The sequence below is a fragment of the Argentina silus genome (genome assembly GCF_951799395.1).
Source record: "Argentina silus genome assembly, chromosome: 3".
Taxonomy (NCBI): Eukaryota; Metazoa; Chordata; class Actinopteri; order Argentiniformes; family Argentinidae; genus Argentina; species Argentina silus.
This window is the reverse complement of record NC_139657.1, coordinates 10,954,903-10,980,513: the sequence shown is the minus strand read 5'-3', so window position 1 is coordinate 10,980,513 and position 25,611 is coordinate 10,954,903. Positions and strand designations below refer to the sequence as shown.

At 44.6% G+C, this 25,611-nt stretch overlaps 2 protein-coding genes across 2 annotated transcripts in view; one reads left to right on the top strand and one right to left on the bottom strand.

The window, feature by feature from the left end:
• Positions 1-1,049: 1,049 nt before the first annotated feature.
• Positions 1,050-2,594, bottom strand: nrg4 (neuregulin 4; the record flags this gene model as incomplete). Its single annotated transcript, XM_083666425.1, has 5 exons — positions 2,511-2,594; positions 2,192-2,264; positions 1,825-1,918; positions 1,413-1,565; positions 1,050-1,116 (listed from the first exon to the last, which is right to left on the bottom strand). Exons 2-5 carry the CDS (start codon positions 2,199-2,201, stop codon positions 1,050-1,052), a joined length of 324 nt encoding a protein of 107 aa, XP_083522551.1. The 5' UTR covers positions 2,202-2,264; positions 2,511-2,594.
• A 3,988-nt stretch (positions 2,595-6,582) lies between these two features.
• tmem266 (transmembrane protein 266) overlaps positions 6,583-25,611 on the top strand; it is a gene marked incomplete at both ends in the record, with an annotated part of 23,296 nt that continues 4,267 nt past the window's right edge. The window contains 4 exons of the mRNA XM_083666424.1: positions 6,583-6,596; positions 13,404-13,592; positions 24,260-24,414; positions 25,390-25,463. Coding sequence (XP_083522550.1) covers positions 6,583-6,596; positions 13,404-13,592; positions 24,260-24,414; positions 25,390-25,463 — 432 coding nt within the window. The remainder of the gene's footprint in view (positions 6,597-13,403; positions 13,593-24,259; positions 24,415-25,389; positions 25,464-25,611) is intronic.

Genomic DNA, 25,611 nt, shown 5'->3' with positions numbered 1-25,611 from the left:
TGAATAATATCAATAGAAGAATTGGTCTCCCTGATAAAGATGATTGTAGTGTCCAGTACAAAACACTGATGAAAAGTAGAGGACAGAGTGATTTTTCGTGGACTGTACTATGACCTCTCACTCAGTGCAGTCGCTCATAAACCTGAGGGACCCTTAGCACCATCTGTTGGTTGAGGTCCCAAGTGCTTGTGTTTCTTGGTAAAATGGAATTTGTGATGCATAGAAGCTGTTTTTGTGTTTTCTGTTGGTCAGCAGCACACATGAAGAATATTGGCTAAATATTCAATGTGCTTGTGAACAATTCTCTGGGTGTTAGCAATACTGCACTTACTGCTGCCTGTAATTCGCTTTGAAAGAAAGATTGCCAATTCCAGTTCATAATTATGTGAACTGTTTTTGTTATAATCTACAATTATCTATAAATAATCTATGGCCTATCTATGGACCTCACAGTGATGAATGCCAATAACCCACCGTGGACCTCCTTCCAGTAGTCCTGATTGACTTCCATCACTAAAGAAGACGCAATACATAATTTCCCACCTGTCAAGACCAACCACAATCAAGAAATGTTAAATCATTTATTAGTGTGATTTTGCACATTATTTACACATCTTTTATACATCTTACACTTCTTTTATGCATTCATCTAATAATACAAGGAATAGATGTACTATACTAATGCTTCATGAACGTTGCATCAAATGTAAAGTTGCATCAAATGTAGCTTATCATTTTCAGATTGATTGAGCACTATAATACATGTGATTTATACATTATAAGTATGTTTTAATTGGCCCATTGTGCTCTCTAAACAGGTCATTGCAGCTTAGAGAAAAAAAGCACCCATTGATTGAAATGTGCCTCACTCACATCTGTCAATCAAAGCAAAGCTTTTTTAAAGCCTCCTCTGTCCTCTTTGTCCTTCATAGCTGCATCTTCAGCAGCCTCCAGACTTACACCATATATATCGCACCACTATCCATCAACCATTTTGTTTTCCCAATCAGAGTGTCAAAAACATTTGGAGACAAACAGCAGTAGCACCATCATACTCTGGGTTTTACTCTCCAGTACTGTTCACTGTTCTGCTGCTGAGGTTTGGTCCTACACACCCTAACAGGGACACAAATAGTTCTGTCAGATATTTATAGACATGCTCAAAACAGTACCTCCAAATGAATATGCTTGAGGAGATAAGGAACAGTATGATAATATATACGCTTTTTGGTGTAAGCATAAGTTAGTCAGACAGGCTCTAAACTGATTAGGTTGGATTCATAGAGGTGTTTGAACAACAAACACAAGAATGAATCATCTGACAGTCATACAGTAAGCAGTGCAGTGTCAGACCTGAGCTTCCATTGTTGTCCATTGTGAATTCATGAATCATACAAAGTACAGTTACTTACTTGCATGTATAGTAGATTACAACCGCCAGTATGACTAGGATGAGGAGGACAATGACGACCACTGCGGCGATCAACCCTTTCTCCCCTGCGTTGTGTGAAAAGCTAAGGAGCTGGAACTGCTCACATCGACTTCCTTTATAGCTGTCACTGCAGCTGAGAGAGAGAGAAAAAGCAACAGCATAGTGTTTTAGCTGTCATCATATGGGAAATGAAAGCCAGGGTACAACAAGTCTTGTAGAAAGCAATGTAGAAAGTGAATTGGTCTTAATCACATGGTTTCGAACTGTCCCCATTGCAGGGGAGGCTGGTGGAGGTAGAAATGTGGGGAGGAATGAGTCTGATTTCTTCCTCCACCAGCCTCCCCTGGTCCATTGAGATATTAGACAATATGTTAGTGATGTGGGACACTTACACACAAGAAAGTGTATCCATGGAAGGAATTCTGTAGCATGTTCCTCCGTTCAGACAGTAGGAGGCCTCTCCCTCATCACAGGGGTCACCGTGGTCTATGAACAATGTGAATAAAGACAGGTCAGAATAGCAGACACATACAGAACCAACATTACTTGACCAAATTAGCACCAGGGACCAGTGAATGCTTAACCACTGCTGTTCTGCCTATTGCCTCTTGTCAGAAATGTTACCAGGAATATCATGAATGAACACATACTGTTCGTATCATCATCATCATCATCATCATCAATAACAATGATCAGTTGCATACAGTAGCATGACCCCTCATTCCAAATCCAATGCTGTTGCCAAACATTTTATTTTACCTGCCATCATTTGAACGTTTATTTTCCTTGATTATATCCTTTAGAATACAGTCCTGTTTTCTCAGATCACCACCTGGGAATATAAGACATGATGATACAGATTTTGAACAAGATTGTCACCTCAAAGTCCAAGAAGGAAACAACCAGAGATGATAATACGATGCCATTAACAATATACAGTATATTTGAAGGATACATTGTATGTACAGTACAGTACCTTGTGTTCAAGGTAAAACACAAACATACCTACATGACACACATCAAGATCTTATTACCTTTGCCTTGAAAATAATCTAGTGTTTGGTCATTATCTCCTTACCAGCTCATGAAATCCCAGCCCCCGGTAGGTTAGTGCAGGTTCCCAAGGTGAGTCACTGTGAGCGCTGAAAATAACTCTGAGAACTGCTTTTTGTTAGGCCTCCGAAAGCACTAACATCATGTGGGCGTGTTCTTTTGAGCACAGAAATGTTGTGATAGCTGTTTGTCCACATTGTAAATGGCATGTTAAATGTCAGGATTCTCTTCATTGATTCTGACTCATTTTGGTAGAATGAGTGATATCATGAAATGGGGTCATTCCCGATGAGCATCTAAAAATACAATATTACTACCAGACAGTAGGTAAACAAAGCCCTTATGAGTCACTTAGTGAACGATTTACAATGTGACAATGTTGAACTTTCTCGGAGAGAACCTGCAATGGTTTACATCCAAAGCATTAAGTATCTATAAATACTGTAGGATAGGAGACTGGATTAGTTTCTGAGGGCTAAGTAATAGTTCCATCACACAAGCCTCCCCCAGATGGGGTGTGGACTGGTGATCATTTGTTTTGTGTGTGACTTCAACATGGCTGTGGGTAGACAAACATTGGGTTTGGTGAGAGACGGAATGAGAGGTATGTTAAAAGCACTGGGACCGACGCCACAGGTATGTGTGGAATCGTGGGAACTTCGTTGCCCAGCTTCTTAATGAAATGTTTCCGCCCATACAACTTCCGGCAAACATGTACATGTATTGTGTGGACTTGAAACGGTTGAAAACCGTTAGTGAGTTGACTTATCAATTCAAAAGTCCTTAGCTTTGAGGTCCTTGAGGAATTAATACAGGATTATTGATATTGTCACAAATTACTACCCTGTGATGTGTTTGATAACGCCATGCAAGTAGAGTGATATAGATATTGTAGTGAGTAAGACACAGTAACACTTTTGTTGATCTTAAATGTCCCACAGGTGTCTACATAATTGAGAAAACACTGCTTTTAGCTACTGTGCTCCTTCCTTTCAGGGTAGACTGAGGCTGAAGCACTTGGTCCCTTACAGTAGTTCTAAATCCTTGGTTAGGGTCCAGCTCACAGAGACATGCTGACCAGTTGAACCCAAATGAACAGTTCTTTATTCCACTTGGGAAAACAAAAAACTCCAGCTCAGCTCAATTCAATTACAAAGCAATTTCTAAATTAGGCCTACTATGCTACAATATTTGTTTTGCCTAAGAGTATGCCTAATTTCACCGTTATTGCACATGTGGGAAGTGTTTCTGAATAATGATTTTGTTAAATTGTTCTCCTACAAAACTCCTTATATTCCCTGTGTCAGCAATCTGAGGAAGTTCTCTCCTGTGTAAGATATTGATGAATGATGGATGTTCCTGGGTTTATACCATTGAATGGTAAGCCTTGTCACCTCTTTTAATTAGTAATGCTTGTCATAGAGTCTAAGGCCATTTGCTCATCCCCAAAATAAGCATGAGATGCATTGAAATATTCTCCATATACCAGTAAAATATTCAACACCAAGGTGATTGAAATTACCGTACGCTGTCCTGCGATGTTATCGCGAGGAACACAGAAGCTCGAGGTGAAGTGAAGCGCGCGAGTGTTTTTACGTCGACGTTCTGGGGTAGCGTGTCTGCACGCTCGTTAGCACTGGGTCCTAAAAAAAAAAAAAACACCTATCTCGGGTTTTGATCAAATAGCCGTTTTCATTTCCTTGTGAGGGGTTGCGTGGTTGCCTCGCATCTGTAGGTGATAGGATCCCGTTTTCAGCACCTGGACAGCTCCTGGTCATGAACCTATTATTGGGCACATGGAGTCCCTAGCGTGATTGTGGGGGAAGCCCTGTGAGCAGGCGCGAGTTGTGCATCATGCCCTCCTCCCGTCTCAAAGATGCCGTTATCTGGATATTTCGATAGTCGTAGACACGTAATAGCATCTTGCTGAATGATGGTGCTTGCAGTGAGGATAGGGTTTTTTCGTTGTGCCCTGTATTCTAAGCAGCAATACGGGTGCTTGGCCAATGCAAATCTGGAGAGGATCGCAGCCTACACACAGCAAGAACCGAGGTTCGCTCACACTGACCATCAGCAAGGGAGACATTACCATCATCATTACGAGGGCATGAGAGTCACGACCATACTTTCAACAATGTAGAGACAAAAAGGTAGGTTTGCTTGTCACAAGTAGCTAATTTCGACACTTCCCGCCTCCATTACTTATGACTTCCCATCCTTCATCCATTCATTCCTTTGCTTTTATAATTGTCGCATCATAACCAAATGATTAGCCTCTTTTTCCATAGCTGTGACTTTTAATACTAAATTGTCAGGAGAAAAAAAAACATTTATAAACCATTAAGTATCTTTAGCCTCGCCTATGCTTTGAAACAGAATAGTGACCACAGAAAGCTGTACAAGGCCTGTAAAAAATAAATGATTCAGACATAGAACTGTCTATTTTTAGGGTTCCATGTTTTTGAATCTATTTTTTTCTTGGGGGAACATGCAGGCTACATTCTGTGGTCCTGTTGAGAAGGAAACTGTACACAGATGCTGTAGTAAGTGAGGATAGGGAAGGGAAGGGGGTTGGACAATAAATGAAAGAAATGGTTGCCGCGCTGTAGCCTATGTCGTAATTTCCTGAAGACGTTTTAAATGAAGTAATTGTTGCCTCTATGTGGGAGTAAAACTACTACACTTTTGTCTAACTATCTATGAGAAACAACTACTATTCTGTTATGACAACAATTGATGTGTGGACCCGTCTTGGGGAAACTGGGGATGTAGAGCAATTAATGTTTGATGATAACATTTCCCACCTGACCCTCCATGGGAATTACCCCCAAAGACTCTTTTTGCCTGGTGGCGTTTGTCAATTAGCCCTTGAATGGTCTGTTCCATAATATAAGCTTGAATTGATTGACAGAAGTCCTGCATAGCCTACTATAACCGTAGTACTTCCAGTGCGATGTCTTAGAACACAATTACCAGTTGGGACCACATATTTCTATAGGTAGGCATTGTTTTCAAGCTCCCTTTTTACTGAGCAATGCAGTGATGCAATATCACACCCTAGCCCTTGAGTGACCTGAATTGATAAATCTTGAGTGACATTTAATCTGCTGTGCTATACTCTGCTCTGCTATAGCTCCAAATACATCACATCAGTGTCTGAAGGTTTTTTCCCTTTGTTTGTCACACACTACCCTGACTCCATACAGCGTTCTGTAAATGAACCTCTCTGTGCTGCGCTGCGCTTAAATGATTGAGGCTCGGGGTAAATGACCTCTACAGCCCATGCAGCTACTGATATATGTTTGAATTGCTGATGACAACTTTATCAGATTTTTTAAAAGTGAGGCACTATAGCACATTGAGGTTCAGTTTGTACATACAATGTTGAGCATCCAGTTGTCTATGCATTTATATAGGCTACCTTTTCAAAGACTCAGGTGTTGGTGATTCAGTCTGGTTAAAGCCAGAGATGGTCTGCTCTCATGTGTACTCTGTGTAGAGTTGCTGGAATGGACTGTAATCGAAATAAACACTTCAATGGTTCTATTTCCTATGGCACAAAGAGCTTGTGCCTTACTTGTTATGCAAGTGATGTGATGTTTCAGATTTAACTCTCAATGGTGCAGAGTTAAATCTGTCAAAACCAGGGGACTAACAGATCAGAGCACATACTGAGGGAGATACTGTATTATGTGTGTTCTATGGTCTACATCTATGGTTTTCATTAGCTATTGGATGATTGCAGATGTAGAATTGTACATCTTGAATTGAGTTTAGTCTGTGCCAAATATCAGTTCATTTTTTTGTGTTCATCTCCACAAGCTCTTGGTGCAGCAATATCATTGTAAAGATTCATGAATCATAAATGAGATTGTATTGAGAGAACTTCATACTAGTATGTCACTGCTGATAACTTCACAGTTGTCACAGACTGGGAATAGTTATGGGGAGTGTGTAAACTAAACTTCTTACTTGATTTCTTTCTCATCTTTTTTTCATAGGCGTAGTATGAACAAGTCTCTACTGTCTGGCGAAATCAAGTGCTACATTTGGGGTCATATCGCGTGGACATCCATTCATAGTAACAAGACAGCAACATGAGCAACCCCCAGTAAGTAAAACACCAACTGGCCACATTACCAAATGTCAGTCACAGATTTCAGTCTTCAGTCTTCAGTCTTTTTAAACTCTCAGATTGCAACCTCTCAATCCAATGTCATGTGTATTTGTCAAAGCTTCAATCTCTCCACGCACGCACACACACACACACACACACACACACACACACACACACACACACACACACATACACACACACACACACACACACACACGCAGCACCTGTTCATATCCTCATGCCCTTCCAGCCAATGACTTTGAGCATGGATCAGCAGGGGAGCAGAGTTTGTCTTAGCTAGGCACTCCAGGAGAACGGCCAACAGTCTCCTGGCATCTTTTAGCATGCAGGAAGGTGGTTCACTTGTCATCTTCTCTTATTAATAATTACTCTGTGTGTGGTCCCCTCGACAGCCATTGCATCCTGATGACAGTACAGGCTCTGGCCAAGGGAAGGGGAGGGGGATGAAGGGCGTGAGGTGGGGGGGTGAATGCGGAATTGGTTCAATCAACTGCATCTTCTGTTTAAAGGCGCAGGACTGCAGTCCTACAGAGATCTCTAACTGGCTTCAGTGTGGACATTATGAGATTACCATGACCAAATGATCATTTCCAAATGGTGCTCATTTGACAGAAAATGTTGTGGGGAAAATGTTTTGGCAACTTTAGTGACAAAAAGCATTCTGATGTGATATGTCTTTTTTGAATGCAGAGGCGTGAATTATTGCAGTTGGTCCATGACACCCTGGTGAAATCACAGATGGGAAATCCTCATGCAGTGGGATGTCTGTGGAGCTATTTTCACCATTCATCTACTCGTTGTAGACAGCACTGTAAATCACACACTGGCTGGTGGAGGTAGAAATCCGAGGACGGGCTCATTGTAATGCATGGAATGGAATTAGCGTGTTTGATACCATTCCTCATTCCATTCTATGCATTACAATCAGCCCGCACTTTGATTTCTGCCTCCACCAGTGTCCACTGCTCTACCTCCGTCCTCCCTCCCGGTGGTATATTCCTGGTCCTACTTAGAGCTATCAGGAGACAGAGTGAAACAGAGTGAATGGGAGAAAGAGAAGCTACTCAGAATAGCACCCCCGTGTGCATGGGCTAGTTCTTAGAATATTTCATACTCAATTTTGAATTGAATAATATTACAATCATATTATGTTAAAGTTGTAAAAGCATTGTATCTCTCCATATTATTTTACAAAAGTGATTCAAAATGCAGTTACTGTATGTTATTGATTACGCAAAACCAGTGAGGGAAATTAACTGACAAAAAGAAGAAAGAACTGAATAGCCTTTTTTTTTCTCGATCGTCATCCAATAATATCATTTCCACCTGAAATTATATTGAATAAACGACCGTAGCTGTAGGCTCCTCTTAGTGCAGATGGTCTACACTAGTATACTTCAAATGACCCTGTAACAATTGTGGTCGGCACGTGCTTTTATACGTGGTAAGGCTGTGCTCTCTCTCCGGGCCTTATTCAGAGTCGTTTGTACATTTCATTCCATTCAGCAGCACAAAAGGGAGTACGCCACACACCCCCGAGGAGGCCTGTGTGTTTGAAACAGGTCAGCTAACATTTACTGTAACTAACCTCTCTGGTCACGTGACCAGAGAGGTTAGTTTCTCTGGGTAATGATGCCCCTCTTGTCTCGTTAGGATAAAGTCTGCTGATTAGCAGGTCACCGTTCTACCCTCAAACCTCCATGTTTAGCTCACAAATATGATGTTTTAAATCCCCTGCAGATGTACTGTAGAAGGTTAGCGGTGTGTTACATGGTATTACATAACCTTATGCATTTGTTTTGTCGGCAGTTGTATCCGGGGCATCCAACCATATGTCCCTATGGGATATTCACTGGAGCAATAGGCTGCTACGATCAACAGCATTTGTCAGGAATACAGCACTGGTGTCAATACCCTGATTTAAAACTGTCCATCCTGTGATAGCTCAGTGGCTTTGTTCTTCTCCGAAACAATCCACACTCCTCCTTGAAACATGTGGATATCCAAAAGGGTTAAGCTCCAAACTGAGGCTATGCCGTCTAGCGATCCAGCAGAATAATATGTCATATCATATAGTCTGTCATTAACATTGACTTTATTCTCCATAAAATAGTAGTGTGCTTTATTGATATAGAGCATTAGTATATTAGTATTGATATCATTGCTCGCTACTGTATACGAGGCACTGTACAGGCCCAGCTAAGTGAGTGTGATAGCTTGTTGCTTGACTGCTCTCTGTGGCAGCTGGTAGTGGAGGTGTGACAGATGTTCCAGGGGTGTGTGCCGAGTGTGAGATCTCGCTGTGTACAGGCTTCTTCCCTCTCTGCTAATTGAGGTGTCCATGACTTGGACAGGACGTGATGGTTTTTACAGCTGTACCCTATTTTCACTTTAATTTTAGAGAGCGACCTTACCGAGTGATAGAATGTCGCTCGCAAGTTGACGCTCCAAGAATCAAGAATTTCTGAAAAATATCCCCACAAAATATCCCTATATGCACTGTTTGTATGGCACAGGCTGACATCGATTCCCCCCCCCCCCAATAGTCCTTAAAAGAGTGGACATTACTGAAAAGATGGGACTTTACAAACATGCTGTTGTATCAATGGGCTGAGTCAGGGCCGGTGTCTGAACCTCTGGCTCGTATCCAAGCCAATGATTTGGAACGTTGGTCCTGCTTTCCTGATGATGTCAGAGCACTGAATTGCTGTGCATTGAGGAACAGCCAAGCAGGCTTCCAGGCTTATTGGGTGAGACAGTGTGACAGGGTTGTAGACAGTTGGCCAGAAACACTGTGGGGGTGAGCACACAGAAAGACAATAATACGGATGCCCTCTACATAACATGAGGCCATGCTGAAGCAGCAATCCCATGAAGTGACAGGAATGCATGATTGCATTTTAGAGTGAGAGCACTGACAGTGCAAATGAAAATGTGAGCAAATATGACTTATTGGTTTATTCAGAAAAAATATGTTCATGAGGGTGGGGGGGGGGGGGTATTTGTGCGAAGGAGTTGCAGAGCTCTTTGGGCAATTATTAAAATGCAGAGTGCAGGTAGAAATTCGATTTTGGTACATTTTTCATCACAGTTTAATAATGCAGTATCAAGTACTTCCTAATCCCATTATATATGAAATGTTTAGTGACTCCATGTAACATGCATGTCTCTTTGAGTTTCCTTTGTGTTTCCTGTGTAACCACCGCTTTGTGGCCTAGAACAGTCAAATATTTAAACTAAGGATGAAATAACAGTTGACAGTTTTCACTTTTCTGTCACATTTCTGCAAACCATTTAAAGGGCACACATACCTGGCACAATTTTGTCATATGTTTGTGTTCTCTACACTCCTACAAACATTATAAACCATTATTGGTCTTACTGCACCAATGATCTATTCAGGTATGGCCATTCAAAATGAGTGTGGTCTTGGCCCCAAAGCGATATTAGCAGCCATTTTGAAAATGGCCCGATTGCTAAAAATGCTCCTTTAGACCTGCCCTTGCTCTGCCCTTGCTCTAAAATGTGGTGCTTTTATCACAAAAGGCATGATTTCTTTAAAACATGGCCTCTAACCACCCCACTATTTTGTCTCATTGCCAGTGAGTGAGTAATCTTTTCGAAGGTGTGCATTTTGCCATGCAATTCATGTTATATAAAACTTTTAAGGGGTGAGAAATGAAAAGCTATTTATTGCAGGGCAGAAGTATATGCATTGCCTCTACATGAAATTGAACAAGCCTGCAAAATGCCAAATTTTATGTTCATGAGATTCAGCGCAAACATATTTAAATCAGTTTCATATTCTGTTGAGCTCAACAGTATTTGAGAGGTTGATGCAGTTTGAGAACCCCTCCTATAGCAGACTGCAGTAAACTCTGGGAGGTGTAGATTACAAATGAGTTTAATTTAAAGTACACTGACCAAACTAGACAAGAATTTGTTCATACACTATATTAAGTAAAAGGAAACTGCTTTAGCTCAGATTGATGTAAATGCTTCCAGACTTCCATATTCATGAAATTACCCCCATTAATAATCATATGGATTAATCATTGAATTATCAGCGAGGGATATGACCGCCCCCTCCTCTGAATGGTTTCTGAATTTCTTAGCTTTTCTTCTTGGACAACATTGTGTTAGACAGCATAAAAATGTCATCCACTTTCTGAGGCAATGAGTTGGACCTGGAAGGCTGCGGTCCCAGCAGGGTATTTTATTTTTATATTTCTATTGATCGATGTGTGGTGATTTATGGCTGGGCTGTGTAAAAACACTGGGGGCAGAGCCACGGACGGCTGTAATGCTGTGGGAGTCAATCCTTGGCAATGATTACATTCCAGGAGGAAATGGTCCTCCTTAAAAAGACAAAGCTAGTTTCAAAACCGCTGTGGGGAAAAACAGAGCATTCACACGGATTGTTAATTGCAAGAACACTTGAATTCGACAAACATCCCAAAGAAAACCAGTATTTCCCTGTATTACGTGCATTATGAAATATTCATTGCACCATGAGTTCAGTAGACTACCACCAAAAGATCAGACTTTTGTTGAACTGTCTATGTGGCCTTATGTCCCAAGAGGAATGCAGATGATTAAGGTACCGTAAAGGTGATGTTGAGGGTAAGGTAAGGTTAAGGTACGATAAAGGTTCCAATTAACCAACTCATATAAAAACAACTCATGATGTCCCAAACCAGGTCTTTCCTACAAAGGCCACTCAGAAGAGTCTGGTCCCTGGGTGTGTTATTCACCCTCACTGCTGTGACCCTTGGTGTGGGTGGCGGACCTCCCCGAGCCATGCATGCCCTATGTTAACCTTTGCGTTTGCTAATATTACATGCCTCTGAAAAGATTCCTCGCCTTTGGGCGTGCTGGCTGACCTTGCCTGCCTTGTGGAAGAGAGCAGAGTGTTGAAACAGCAGCGGCCGGCCATCATCCCCCTCCACCAGGAAGGCAGCCAGCCGCTGACCCGCCTATTGGCTTGGTCTGGCATGGTTTGGAAATGGGATTTTGATGCACGGAACAGTTTGTGTTTGTCATGAGTGATTAGTGTCCTTTTTTTGCCATCCGGAAAAAGAGGTGCCATGTTACACAGATAACAACGGAATGCACACGCTCTTCCTGCTGAGTTTGCGAGGATGAGGGCGCGCTGTACTTCCCTAAAGCAAACACGTCCAGCGATCATGTGTACTCAGCATGTCATGGGACGCCCTCTGTCGTGACAGACACAATGAGGTGAACGTCGTTAGGATGTACACACTATTATTGTATCCCACTGTCAGACAGTGTATCTGGAATGGCTCTGGACACCAACAGTATGAAGATAAGAATGTAACCTTTGAAGCAAGCATGTTAAGTAGGGATTAGTCATAAGTCACTGACGAAAAAAGAGAAATGTCTTTCTCTCCGGGGTTGACTACATTAACATTTCAGAGGCAGGTGTGTCTGCAGACTGATCTAATGCTGACCGAGTTTGGTGGTGGAACACTGTTTAACCTCCACATATCACCTGGCTGTCGTCTCCAGGATGTCCAGGCTCACTAGCAGCAGCAGAACGGCTCTTCGTCTTCTCTCTTGTCTTGTAATCAATGCCCTCCTCTCCTCTTTAGCTCGGGGGTTATTGATGTCTTCACGTTGGCTGCCCTGGGATGGGTGCCAAGGCCGCTCTTGGTTTGACCTCTCCTCATCTCTTATTGGCAGAGCTGTGTGTGTGTGTGTGTGTGTGTGTGTGTGTGTGTGTGTGTGTGTGTGTGTGTGTGTGTGTGTGTGTGTGTGTGTGTGTGTGTGTGTTGCTGTGTGTGTGTGTGTCTGTGTCTGTGTGTCTGTGCATGTGTCGCAGTGTGTGTGTGCGTGTGTGTGTGTGTGTGTGTGTGTGTGCGTGTGTGTGAGTGAATGTGTCTGTGCATGTGTCGCAGTGTGTGTGTGTTTCTGTGTGTGTGTGTGTGTGTGTGTGTGTGTGTGTGTGAGTGTGTGAGTGTGTCTGTGCATGTGTTGCAGTGTGTGTGTATGCCTTTGCCTGTCTGTGGGGAGGGGACGGGATGAGACAGGGGGGCTTCTAGTGTTTCAGATTATGTGAAAATTAGATAACGTCATTGTTTGCTCTGCAGCCTTATGTAGATGGATTGTTCACATATTCTCTAATGGCAAAGTTCTACCATTTCATTATGTTCTCACAAAATACATATTTCGGTCAGTTTGCAGAACTCAATAATGAGGTTTCAGCATCTTTTCCCTGCGTATTCAGCTCGGCCTCTTTCAAAAAGGAAAGACCATTGTCATGAATGATCTCTGTGACTCATATTTTGATGAAGTATGGTGTTTGTACAACCCCTTCATACCACAAAGTAGGCTGTAATAAATTATTTTCACCACTATATATCTCCCAGTGAATATGCTGTAATGAATGTGTTCATTATTTGGTCGACTGCCTTTGTATTCTAGCCTTTGTCTTTGACCAGTGTAAGGCCAAACACTGAGATTACATTGCACCGTGACACCTCCATTTGGATCCACTGCTTTGTTGAGTATGTGTTTACAGCAGACTGTTGGGCCCTACTACACTGTTGGGGCCTAATGCTAGTGCTCCTGGTGTGTGTGTGTGTGTGTGTGTGTGTGTGTGTGTGTGTGTGTGTGTGTGTGTGTGTGTGCGCGTGTGCGTGTGTGTGTGCGTGTGTGTGTTTGTGTTTGTGTGTGTGTGTGTGCGTGTGTGAGTGTGTGTTTGCGCGCGTGTGTGTGTGTGTGTGTGTGTGTGCGCGTGTGTTGCTGTCTGCTCAACAGGGCTCCTCCACAGGCCGGAGCATCAGATCTGGAGGTCATCTCCCAGCAGGTGGAGGAGGACAACCAATATGTGGCTCCAGTCCAGCTGGTCGGCTTGGCCTACAGAGACCTGCCCCTGGCTGCCCTGGACATCTCCCTGGCAGGCTCCCAGCTCATCTCCAACCTGGACGAGGAGGACAACAGAGAGGGGTAGGCTGGCTGGACACAAACACACACCGTTTTATACCATTCATTCATCATCATTATTTTCGACATGAATTGGTTTTCTATGAAATGCTCAACACATGAATGCTGTTACAGACCCCTTTCCCCCTTTTCCTTGTTTGTTAATTGTACCGTAATTGAAACAGAGCTGAGCACAATCCGTAATCTACCCTGACAGAGGAAATGTCTGCCTTCATTGTCTTTAATGCTAGTTATTGCTCATGGTAATTACACCTGACATGATATTGAATGGCTCATATTCACCTCTCGATAATAGTGGTTTGGCATCTTCTGACGTGACGTGGTTCTGTATTCCTTAATGCCATCCTATTGTAACATTGTAAAGGCATTAACTGACATCGCCGGTGTGAGCCTGTATAATTTGGCTCAGTGACCCAGCATTTCTCTTTGCTAAAAACAGACTGCTCCCTGCAAAGTAGACTTTTGGCTGGAGACCAAGACTGTTGTTAGCACCATATTGTTCTTGAAATGTCAGGCATTGGTGGCCATGTTGTCTCTGTCCATGGGTCTGCTTGTCCTGGCTGGTTTTTCCTCACATGGCCGTATCGGTGCGCTGCAGGCAGAGTGAGCACGCTTACACACTCCTCTCAGAGCGCCCCTGTAGCCTGTGTTGTTGCCACTCGGAGGAAGCGTGACTCACAGGCCCTTGGCGCTGCGCTGCGCTCTCGTCCATGCAGTGAAAGTAGACAAACAGCATAAGCTAAATTAGACCATCCGGGCATCACTCCATCCAAGCCCGGGTCTTGTCAGCGGACCCCACCACTCCCGGGCCAGGATTGGCCTGGATGGGGCCCCCGTGCCTCTGTGGGACTCACAAGGGGACAGATGGGTCACAGTCTCAGTCCCGGTCCCGGTCTCAGTCCCACACACACACACACACACACACACACACACACACACCTCCAGACCACAGAGGGCAGGACCTGGCGACGCTGCAGTCATCATCACTCCGGGTACTCTCTGGAGATAGGGACCATATGACTCTCTGGTGCCATGGGAGTACACACAGGGCTGTGGCAAAGTCACTGGATGTCAGGGTGTGTCCCTAAGGGATTTCAGAAGTCACACTATTCCACCCCAGTCCACAGCTGAATTAGCTTTTTGTTTTGAGAAAGGGGAAAGTTTGATGACTTTCTTGATTTTCATCAAGGAAGGTGACACCAAGAGGCTGAACAAGCTTCAATGTCACCCTGGACACTGTGGAGAAGGTGGCCAATACGAGGATGAGGACCAAACTCCTGGCCAACCTGGACAATCCCTCCCATTCCCTAAATGACTCTGTGGCAGAGCAGAGAAGCTCCTTTAGCAACAGATGATTACAACCACGTTGCACTATTCTGCCTGCCGCAATAAGACAGCAATAAGTACAACTCCTCCTCCGGCTGGCTCGATGGGGGTGATCAGAGTCAGGCTGGGGGATGTTAAATCATACTGGACTGTTCTTACTGTATATAATGTTTCATATGTCTATTTTATTTTATTATTCTATTATCACTTTATTTTGTTGTTGTTGTTTGTGATGTGAGCTGCTGTAACACCTTCATTTCCCCCTCAGGGATCAATAAAGTTCCTATCTATCTATCTATTTTAATGATATTTACCTTCAATGTCTCGAAAATACTCGCTGACCAGACGCCTCCAGTTTTGCTCTCAAAAGTCTGGTCACCTTACTGTTATCCATTCCCCCCCCCCCCCCCCCCATCAACATAATGGGAGGCGTCAACGGTGCCAGTGAAGTGGGAGGCCTGGTATGTTCATTGAGCTTTTTAGATTGGAATTCCTGATTTCCAAACCACAGGCATTCCAAGACGGACTCGTCATCAGAAGAGTATCGCTGTGGCCCCATGTCTCTGTAATCATTGGAAGCATTCATAGAAACAGCAGCAGCTATGCAGACGCCTCCCAGGTTCTCCTTTCCTTTGTGAGTCATGTCTGTAGCATTGGAAGAATGACACACAACTAGGTTGGTATTGCATGCTGTCATTCATTACCTTAATTGAAGTCGTCAGTGGCCCCTAATGACGGAGCGAAAGCACATTCTGTGTGTTTGTTTTTATTTATAATGCATGGTTTGTTCAAACACGTCTGCACATTCTGTTCTTTAACTATTAATATCTTGTCTAAATACAAGCAGGCTCTTCAAAATAAATGTATGTTGTTTACTTTTGATGTAGAGCCTAATAAATGTCATTGTCGGTGTAGTATTTAGCATGTGACAGCGACAGCTTATGTAAGAGTTCTACATCACATTTGATCAACGTTTCCTGATACTGTCATGTTTTTGTTCTTAGATTTCCATGTAAGATTTGCTGTCCTCAAAACCCAACATGACATACATTCTCAGAATGTCTCTGTACAGCAGGCTGACATTTCCTTACCCAGTACCTAGCAGAGACAGAAGCAGGCTGGGACTGATACTACCGGTAGTTCATTTGACCAAATACAAATTGTCTAAATATGGTAAATAAGCAGGATCATATCATACATCGGTTGTTAAATTGAACGCATTTACAATCAGTATGCGAACAACTTTGGGGATAATGTGTTAAATCAAAGTTGAAGGCCATGACTTGGTGTAGCAGCTAATATGTGATACGGTTAGGGGTTCAATATGGTGAGGATTTAGAAAAATATCTCAGGATAAGGCTCATTACCACTGAAAGGAGCACAAGGCTTGGTTTAGGACACTTTGTATCTGTAAAATAGAAGAGATACAAAGTAGAGACTTGGAATACATCTGGACTTGCTTGCGTTGTAGCCTCCCATACAGTAGCTAGCGTTGCTATCAGCAGACGTGGGCGAGTATGTAGGAGGTGGATGTTCTTACGGACTACAGGGGGCACATGCAGTACGAGCAGCAGATTCAGTGCAGTGGTGAGCTCTCCTCTGTGAGGGTTATTAATAGACATTTGGCTGTATCGTCTTTGCCCGGGAACATGCTAGAAGTAGAGACCAGGGTGGTGTGTGGCAGGGTTCTCAGATCTGTGAGTGCCTTCTGCTGCCTCTCTGGCCACTGTCATCTCCTCCGTTTGGCCTCTGCGCCTGCCTTTGTCATGTGGTGACGTTCAGCTTCAGAGGCTGCAGCATCCTTCACAATAGGAGGACTGTGTCATTTCTAACCATACAACATAGATCACGGCAGACAGATCTCAGCCCAAGGACTCAGGGGTGGGATGGGGGACATTTGTCATAGACCTTCTCATGCGTATGACTTGGATAGCGGGTTGATGGGACATGATATTCATTACAGGCACTTTAGAGTTTATATATACACACACACACACACTAGAGTTAGAGTGTATGTGTGTGTGTGTGTGTGTGTGTGTGTATATATCTGGATTATGTGTCGTGATCTTACGGTATGGCAGATAGGTTGATGCTGCAGCATTAGAGTGAATTAGTGAGAGTGGCTCCCTCCTGGGTGACCTCCTGGGAGGTTGACCTTCCAAACCCCTTCCAGCGCTGCTCTCAGGCCTGGCCCCCACTCTGAGAGAGACCCATGGGCCCCACCTTCCACACTGGGCCCGTGTTAGGCCTACAGTACCATCTCCTGGATCAGCCTGCCATGACGCCACCCCCCCCCCCCCCCCCCAGCAGAGGAAACAGCAACATATGCTACTGATCTCCACGGGGCCAGTGTGAGAAGTGTGATGCGCCACAGCATCGACAGATGGTTCATCTGGGTCAACCTGCTGCTGTGACTGGAGGAGAGCGAGGAGGAGGGAGGGACCCCTGCTACCATGCGGCCATTCACAAAGCTGGGCGGGGTGGGGGGGGGTGGCTCCATTTGAGGCGAAGGGCACAGGGTCTGATACAGTGTTATGGTGAGAAGTAGCATATAGAAGTAGTATATTAGATAAGTATATGGCCAGGGCAGGGTAGATTGATTACATTACTCTACTCAAGAGTGCTCTGAGTGCCCTGCTGGGATCAGGTCCTCCTGCTACTTATCCTGCAACTGCTGAGAAATGACTTCCACCTAACACAATGCATTCGCTGATGCGCTAAACTGTTCTTTTCATTATAGGTTAGAATTAAGATTTGAGTGAGACATGAACATGACAAAACGTAAGCCTTCAGAATACAGCGCTGAATCCATTTATCTGACTTTAGTAGGAATCTTGGCAGAGATAATATTCCACGGGCCCTCAGAGTCCAGAGCCATACTCTACCTCGTCTCTGTTGATGGATTTCTGAAAGGGGTTTTCTCCCTTTTCTCGTCTCTGACTCGATTTCCAACACACAGAGGAACAGTCCTCTCCATCAAATTGGCTCTGCAGCCCGGTACCACATGCCACACAATGGATGACATTTGAGGGCAGGGTTTGAGGGTTTGTTAATATTCACAGACATGCAAAGTGTGAGATTGCTTTTTGGGGTGAGAGCGAGAGAGATCAAGTGTCCTGGTGAAAACCCATTTATCAGGAACAGCTTGCCTGCTGCTCTGAAGATGTAGGCCGATCCATCTCCATTTGTCTTGTATTAAAAGCCCATTTCTCTGGCAAAGACCAGCCTGAATCCCTTTTGGCAGTTACATTCACTGTATGCCATGGTTTAGGTGTTCAATGAGAATGGGAAGGATGTATACTGTTACCTTTAATAGAGACTCTAGGTTACAATGGCAATTTGATTTTGTTTCTGCCTCAAGTCATAGCTTTGCAAGCCATGATGGCACCATGATATGTTAGCGAAGGAGGAATAAACGTTTGCATATTGGCCCCTATATTCCTAAAATTGATGACTACTTTTAATTGTATAAAGTAATAAATCCCTGTAAAGTGTTTGCCTATTCCCCAGGCACGGGTGTGATGAATGGTAAGGAGATACAAAACCTCTCAAATGTAAAACTGATTATCTGTGATAACAACAGCAGAAGCCATATTCAGCATATTTAGTGCTTTAGTTGATTTTCCAATTGTGGGGCCTTTCTTCTATTGGCTGTGGTGACATCATAGAAAGATGATTCAGCAGTGATCAACGGGAGGGATGATTTAGCACGTTTTGACATTTGTCTTGATATTCCAACAATTGAACGCAATTGCTTGCCTTAGCTTTTTTTGTGGGGGGGGGGGGAACACTACCTTTGCTTTTTTGGGGCACCAGCAAAAAGTGTATACTTAGTGCATAATGATGGATTTCATAGGAAGTAGTCATGCAGTATGTCTGGAGAAGAGAGCAAGAAGCCTTTACAGCCTGAAAGAAACTCAACTGTTCTGTAGCCCGCAGCCTCACAGTTTTTGTCTATTTTCCTCTGCCCATGCCTGCTGAGCTCAGCAGATTGGTGTGAATTGGTTTGAGTTTAAACATGGAAGGAAACCGAGCCATGTAGTTCTCATACAGCGAAAGAGATTAGATTGCCTTGGTGAGTGGGTTTTACAATCACTTAATATTGCCGGCGAGATATACAGTACATATCTTGCATCTACCTTACCTTAAATGACCCTATAGACCTATAGACTGTATCGCTACTCCTTGATTTGAAAACAGGACAAAAAAAGGTCCCTTTTTTAAAAACCTTATTCTTGCTGAGTTGCTAGAGATTGGAAGTTCGGTCCGGCATAGCGATCAGGAAAAAGCCAGGGCCATGTAGAGAACCACAGAGCTGGGCTGGCCAAATCCATTTTTCACAGACTTACGGCATAATTGATTTTGTGGAATCAATTGTTTGCTGCTGCTTTAGGTCTGATTCCTAATGCGTTAGAGTTTTTCAGGAGGCAGTCTCGCTCCGGTGTAAATGTGCAATTGAGACATCAATCAAGAGCTCTGATCAATTATTCAGAACATTGGCACAGTGGACCCTGTTCTGTGCTCTCCTATTTAGGCCTTTTCATACTTTCACAGTTTGGCTTCGAGGGAACAGTTGAGGTGACTGTGTTATGGCTCCATAAAGTGTGGCATTTGATGCCATTTCCCCCAGTGAGTGTATGGGATCAATATCTAAAGCAGGTTGACGGAGTGTTGTGTACCGTTGCTGCTATTGTTGGATCTTGGGCTTTTTCTCCCCTATCATTTCTTTCTGTAAGTGCCTCGTTTATTTGTCATTACATCATAAACAAGAATACAATGCAACAAAATGCTTAAGGCAGAGCATCTCTACAACAACAATCAACATCAGCAATATACAGTATACAGTGTAATAAGTATACAAAATAAACATAAACATAAGCGCTAAAAGTAGTAACAGTAAATAACAGTCAGTACAGTCAAATAAAAACATACAGAATATACTGAGTTATTGTAGCAGCAGTAGGTAGTAAGTAAAGTGTAGTAAAGTGTAGTAAAGTGTAGTAAAGTGTATAGTGCAAGAGTGCAGTGTCAGTGGAGTGTCACTTGTGTTCCAAATCAATACCCCTTCATTCAATCAACTGTGGGCAGCTTTAGTTTTCGGATGTTAGTTTATAAAGTATAGTACTGTTTGCTGGATGCTACAATCCTCTTGGAAGCGCACAGACACACACATACACACACACACACACACACACACACACACACACACACACACGCACAAACGGCAGAACAGCGCACACACATCCCCTTTGTTTGTCTTCATTGCTGTGCAAATCATGCCTAATGACTTAACATTGTCTTTAATCCTAGGCTTGCTGTAAATGAAAGCATTCTTTACCAGATAGGCTCTTTTCAGTGAGGCTGTCTGGGGCCAGAGCCAAGCCCAGCCCTGGCCGCCCTGTGGAGCGAGAGTGATGGGTCACCAGCAGTGTGGTCAGACACCTGCTCTATCTGATGTCTCTGTCCACTCTGTATCACCTGCTGTCGTGTACTGTACAGCAGTTCCTCCTCCATCTCTGGCCACTATTGATCAGTCTCATGGTTTAATCCTCTTCTTCCATCGCCCTGTCTGACACAGTTCAATCTCCCCTGGTTGTATTACTGCTGCAGCTAGCTCCGGCTGCCTTGATAAACTAAATCTGTCCACAGAACACAGCGCTACCCAGCTCTCATGTCCTCCATGCCCTACATCCATAATGGTGTGTGTGTGGGTGTGTGTCTGTGTGTGTGTGCGAGTGCGAGTGTGTGTGCGTGTGTGTGTGTGCATGTGCGTGCGTGTGTTTGTGTGCGTGTGCGTGTGCGTGTGTGTGTGTGTGTGTGTGTGTGTGTGTGTGTGTGTGTGTGTGTGTGTAGGATCTTATAGAGATACATGAGGTTCCCTGTTCTGTCTGAACCGCCCATGACCTGCTGGAAGTGAGGTTATTTCCCTCTCTCACCACTGGTGGTTTCACTTCCTCATAAATACTTCAGGTCTTCAGTGCTCAGGGTTTAAAGTGATTTCCCCAATATTAAGTTTCTGAGCTTCAGGCAATCCATCATAGGCATTCTATTTCAACTGGGTTTTGCTTTACGGTTTTATTAAATTAATATCTTCTCCGACCCTTCTGGAGTGAAGGAGTTTAAATGAATTATGAAACCATTTACCTTAAGTTACACTTTTTACTCCAGAGGTGTCTTAGAGAGCGAGGTCTAGTGTTTACCTAATGGCCCTAGACATAATTATTCCTCTGAAATAATCTGTATTTTCTATGCAGACCAGAGGAGGCTTGTGTAGGTAGAAATCCAGCACAGGTTCATTGTAATGCATGGAATGGAATGTTTGACAGTGAAACCATTCCTCATTCCATTCCATTGAGGCCGTATGTGTTTTTAGGCGATTTCTGCTTTATTGGAGAGAGACAGTAGAGATTGACAGGAAGGATGACATGCAGGATATGTCGATGGTCAGAATCGAACCAGGGACCTTGCGATAATATGGTGTGTGCCTTAGTGTGCTACGCTACGATTTCTACCTCCACCAGCCTCCTCTGATGCAGACATACCCAACCCAAGCCTTTCACCTCAGGTGTTGAGCTCCTAATCTGTTGGCATAGCATGGCTCAGAGTGACTGGCAGTGCTGCAGAGGGTAGAATGTGCCAGTTAGCCCCTGGCAGAGCTCCTCTCCAGCCCCTCTGCTGACCTTGGCACTAGGTGGACAGGATATGGAGTCCTTCACCGGAGGTCCAGCTGTAGCCACAAACTGCCTCCTCTCACTATGCCTCTTCCACTCTCTCTCTCTTTCTCTCTCCCTCTCTCTTTCTTTCGCTCTCTGTCTTTCTCTCTCTCTCTCTCTCTCTCTCTTTCCTTCGCTCTCTGTCTCTATCCCTCTCTCTCTCCCTCTTTCCTTCGCTCTCTGTCTCTCTGTCTCTCTCTCTCTCTCTCTCCCCCTCTCTCTCTGTCTCTTCCACCCCTGGCCTCGCTCCATCCCGTTTTTGGCACAAGTGCCTTTGAAATAACTGCCTCTCTGTCTCTGCCTTCTCTGAAGCATGGAAGTCGACTCCCTTCCTCTCCTGTCTTTATACGTTAGACGGAGGTTGACCGTGAACTTTCTTCTATCACGGAGAGGTGACCTGGGGAGGCTGGTGTTGGCAGAAATCGGAGGACAAGCTCATTGTAATGCATGGAACGGAATGAGGAATGGTATCCACACACAGCCGTCCTCCGGTTTCTACCTCCGCCCAGCCTCCCCTTGCAGGTGACAATGAGAAACCCCTGTCTTTGAGAGAAGTTACTTCTTTCCAGCGGGCCTCTGAGACACCCAGGGCACCATCCCTAGCCCTCTCCATCAGTGGCTCGATACATCCCAGTCGTTTTTTGTGTGTGGAATGCAGAGTTCGTTGTGACAGGAGGGGAAAGCCCTGTCTGCCTTGTAGAGATTTGTCATTATTTATTGACCATAAATCCCCAGGAGCCCTCGCTCAGTCCTAGTCTCTCATTGGAGGGACACAGAGCGAAGACTCTCGATCTCAGTCTCTGATTGGAGGGGACACAGAGGAGAGAGACCGGGATGGGTTTAAGTTAGACATGACAGCCGCCAAGCAAGGACCCCAGCACACCAGGGACACACTACTCTCCAAACTAATGGAAATGCATTGCAAATGTGGAGAAGGGATCATAGAAAGGCTATGGTTAGTCCATCAGGGTAATTGCAGTGCGTACAATACAGTACATTGACTGAAATAGGATTTTTTATTATGAGATGTAGGCCTAAAGGTGATATCCATGATTCCCGCCTGTGGCCACCCCATCGGCCCCCCTCTTAGAAGAGCAGAGCAAAGGCAAAGCCATGAGGGTGTACACATTGTCAGGGACGTCAGATGAAAGCATCATCATCATCGTGCTGTTAAGCAATCATCTTGTTTGGCTGTGGATGAGGACAGGGAGGCTGTGGTGTCCAGATGGTGTGGACCCAGTCCCAGTGTGACGGTGTGAGAGCCACACCATGAGGTCAACCAGCCAGCCAGACAGCCAGTCAACCAGTCACCCAGCTAGCCAGCCGGAGCAAGCCAGCCAGCAACCCACAGCCAGCATAGATGTAGAACATCCAACAACTACTGAAGAACAGAATAGAACTTAAAGTCTCTCCCCCCAGAGGGACATGGCTCTTTCAGCACAGAGGCGCAGGCTGCAGAATATCTGCTCAGTCTCAGTCAATATAAAAGAGATAATACAACACAGATTCAACATCGTGGTTAGAGTTCTGTGACCTCAACATACAAGTGTTTGTCAGATATGCACATTTGATATATCTTTTGGTGCCGTTTTATGTTTTTTTTTTAATCTTCTTCATGTTGTCTGTAAGCTTTGTCAGATATGTGGGGTGACATGTGATGACGAGGCGAGCTGGAACATTCTAGAGCACATATTCTCTCTGTTTTTGTGGGACTTTGGGATTTTATGGGGTCAAATCCATAAATAGACAGTTTGTTGCTCAGCGCCATGTCCCAAATGTGCCTCCCCTGACCGCACGTCACCACCCAAATCTGGCAACAGAAGGAGAGTGCATGGACAGAATAGAGGGGGGAAGAGGAGGATAAAGGAAGAGAGGAAATGATAAAGGTCAGGAGGGAAGAGATCACCACCAGGGCAACTCAATTAGTCAAGATTTGGAAGGAGCAGAATTAGACCACATACAGTATAATCAACCAGAAACACATCCAGCTGTCTATCAGTCAGTCTATCAAAAACCGCATCTAGCTGTCTATCAGTCCGTCTATCAAATGCCGATTGAGTTCAATATATGATCAAGTTCTACAGAGAGGTTAACGTGTATTACGAAACCATAAACCGATATTTCATTATCTTTAGCAGTGTGGAATGGATGTGAACGTTGGTATGTTCAGTGGTGTTGTGTGTATTTATGCTAACATAGAACGGTGCCCTCTGCTGACATACATGCAGTAGAGCACCAACTCAAATCCATTTGATCTACAACGCCACTTCTCAAGGACAGTACAGAGATAAATCAGAGACAAACTTCCAAGGTTGACTACATTCCCTTAACCGATTTGCATTTCCTGACATTTCTCTCTATTTGCCAACATTTCCAGTTTTATTTATGTATTTGATTCGGTGCATTGCCAGTCATATTTCTATCCCCATACTCCTACTCTGTCAGTGTTACAGAGAATCGCCCCCCCCCTCTCCCTCTCTCCCTCTACCTTCAGACAGATGTGGTTTAACAGGACCAGTAGTGACACACTCCCCCCACTGATCCATTCACGTACACACATCATGTGGTAAGCTAAGTAAAAATAGCTTCTCTCCCCCCCCCCCCCCCCCCTCTCTCTCTCTCTGTGGTCAGGTCTAACTGGCTGAAGCCGTGCTGTGGGAGGAGGGCAGCCCTGTGGCAGGTGTGTCTGCTCAGCGCAGGCTTCAACTGCTTCCTGGTGGCCTGTGTGATCCTGGTGGTGGTGCTACTGGCCCTGGAGCTGCTCATCGACACCAAGCTGCTGCAGTGTGAGTGGCGCTGGAGACTGGAGACCAACCCTCTCATCCACCTCCTACTGTACACCTGGATTTCCCGTTCATGAGCGACCACTCCCACTGTCTTTTGCTAGCACATGTAACCTGCTAGCACACTTGTGTTTGACACCATTCCTCATTATGTTCATTGCAGTACAAGGAGCCCCCCATCCTCTGATTTCTACCTCCACTGGCCTCCCCTGCTATGATCCCCCCCCCCCCCCACCCCCATAGCCTGAGGAATAAATCAGGCTCGTTTAGTATTCACAGTGTGTCAGGTGGTCTAAATGCCAGGCTAGATGCCATGACCTCATCTGCATTACCTGCCACTGGGGAGGTGTCCTCATCTATCATGGGTAAAAGGTCAGGTGTCACGACCTTCATGATGTCAGAAGCTTGAGTGAAGGATGGTGGCCTGGCTGGGCTACATGTCATTGTAGATGTATCTAAATGCATTCGAGCCGTTACCAGTTCCCATGAGACAGATTGCAGAGACGCTTAGAAGGGAAGTAAGACAAATGCATAGAGGGAGAGCAGGGGACAACATAAATGAGGAGATAGGGGATGGCTGGTGGATTTGTGGAGGAAAGAATGTAGGAAGATGAATGGACTGATGGACAGATCAGTGAACACAGCAAACAAAGACAGATGGGAGGGGAGGTGGAGCGTGAAGAGAAATGCCTCAGCTGACAGGCCCACTGCAGTACAAAGCTGTCCACAATTAGGCTGATGAATAGACAAGCAGTTAGACCGACGTGTGTGTGCGCGTGCATGTGACTATGTCTGTATAGCAGTGTGTGTGGGGGGGTATGCCTTTGCCTGTCTCAGTGTGTGTGTGTGTGTGTGGGGGGGGGGGGTTATGCCTGTGCCTGTGTGTGTGTGTGTGTGTGCACTGTATGTCCCTAATAGCTGAACCTCGAGTAAATGTTTCATATCTAAAGTGCATCTATGCTGTACTGTCTCCCCCAGTTAACAACGCGTTCCAGTTTGCCTGCATCATCCACTGGATCAGCCTGGTCATTCTCTCTGTGTTCTTCACTGAGGTGAGCCCATCACCTCCACACCCTCTCCCCCACACACTGACCACACCGGCAGGCTCAGTTACAGCTGATGCCGCTGGATATTGATTCATGCTACGGTGTGCAGTATGAGGGAGACAAAGGTGAGCTAGTGAGGTGCGCCGGTGCGTTC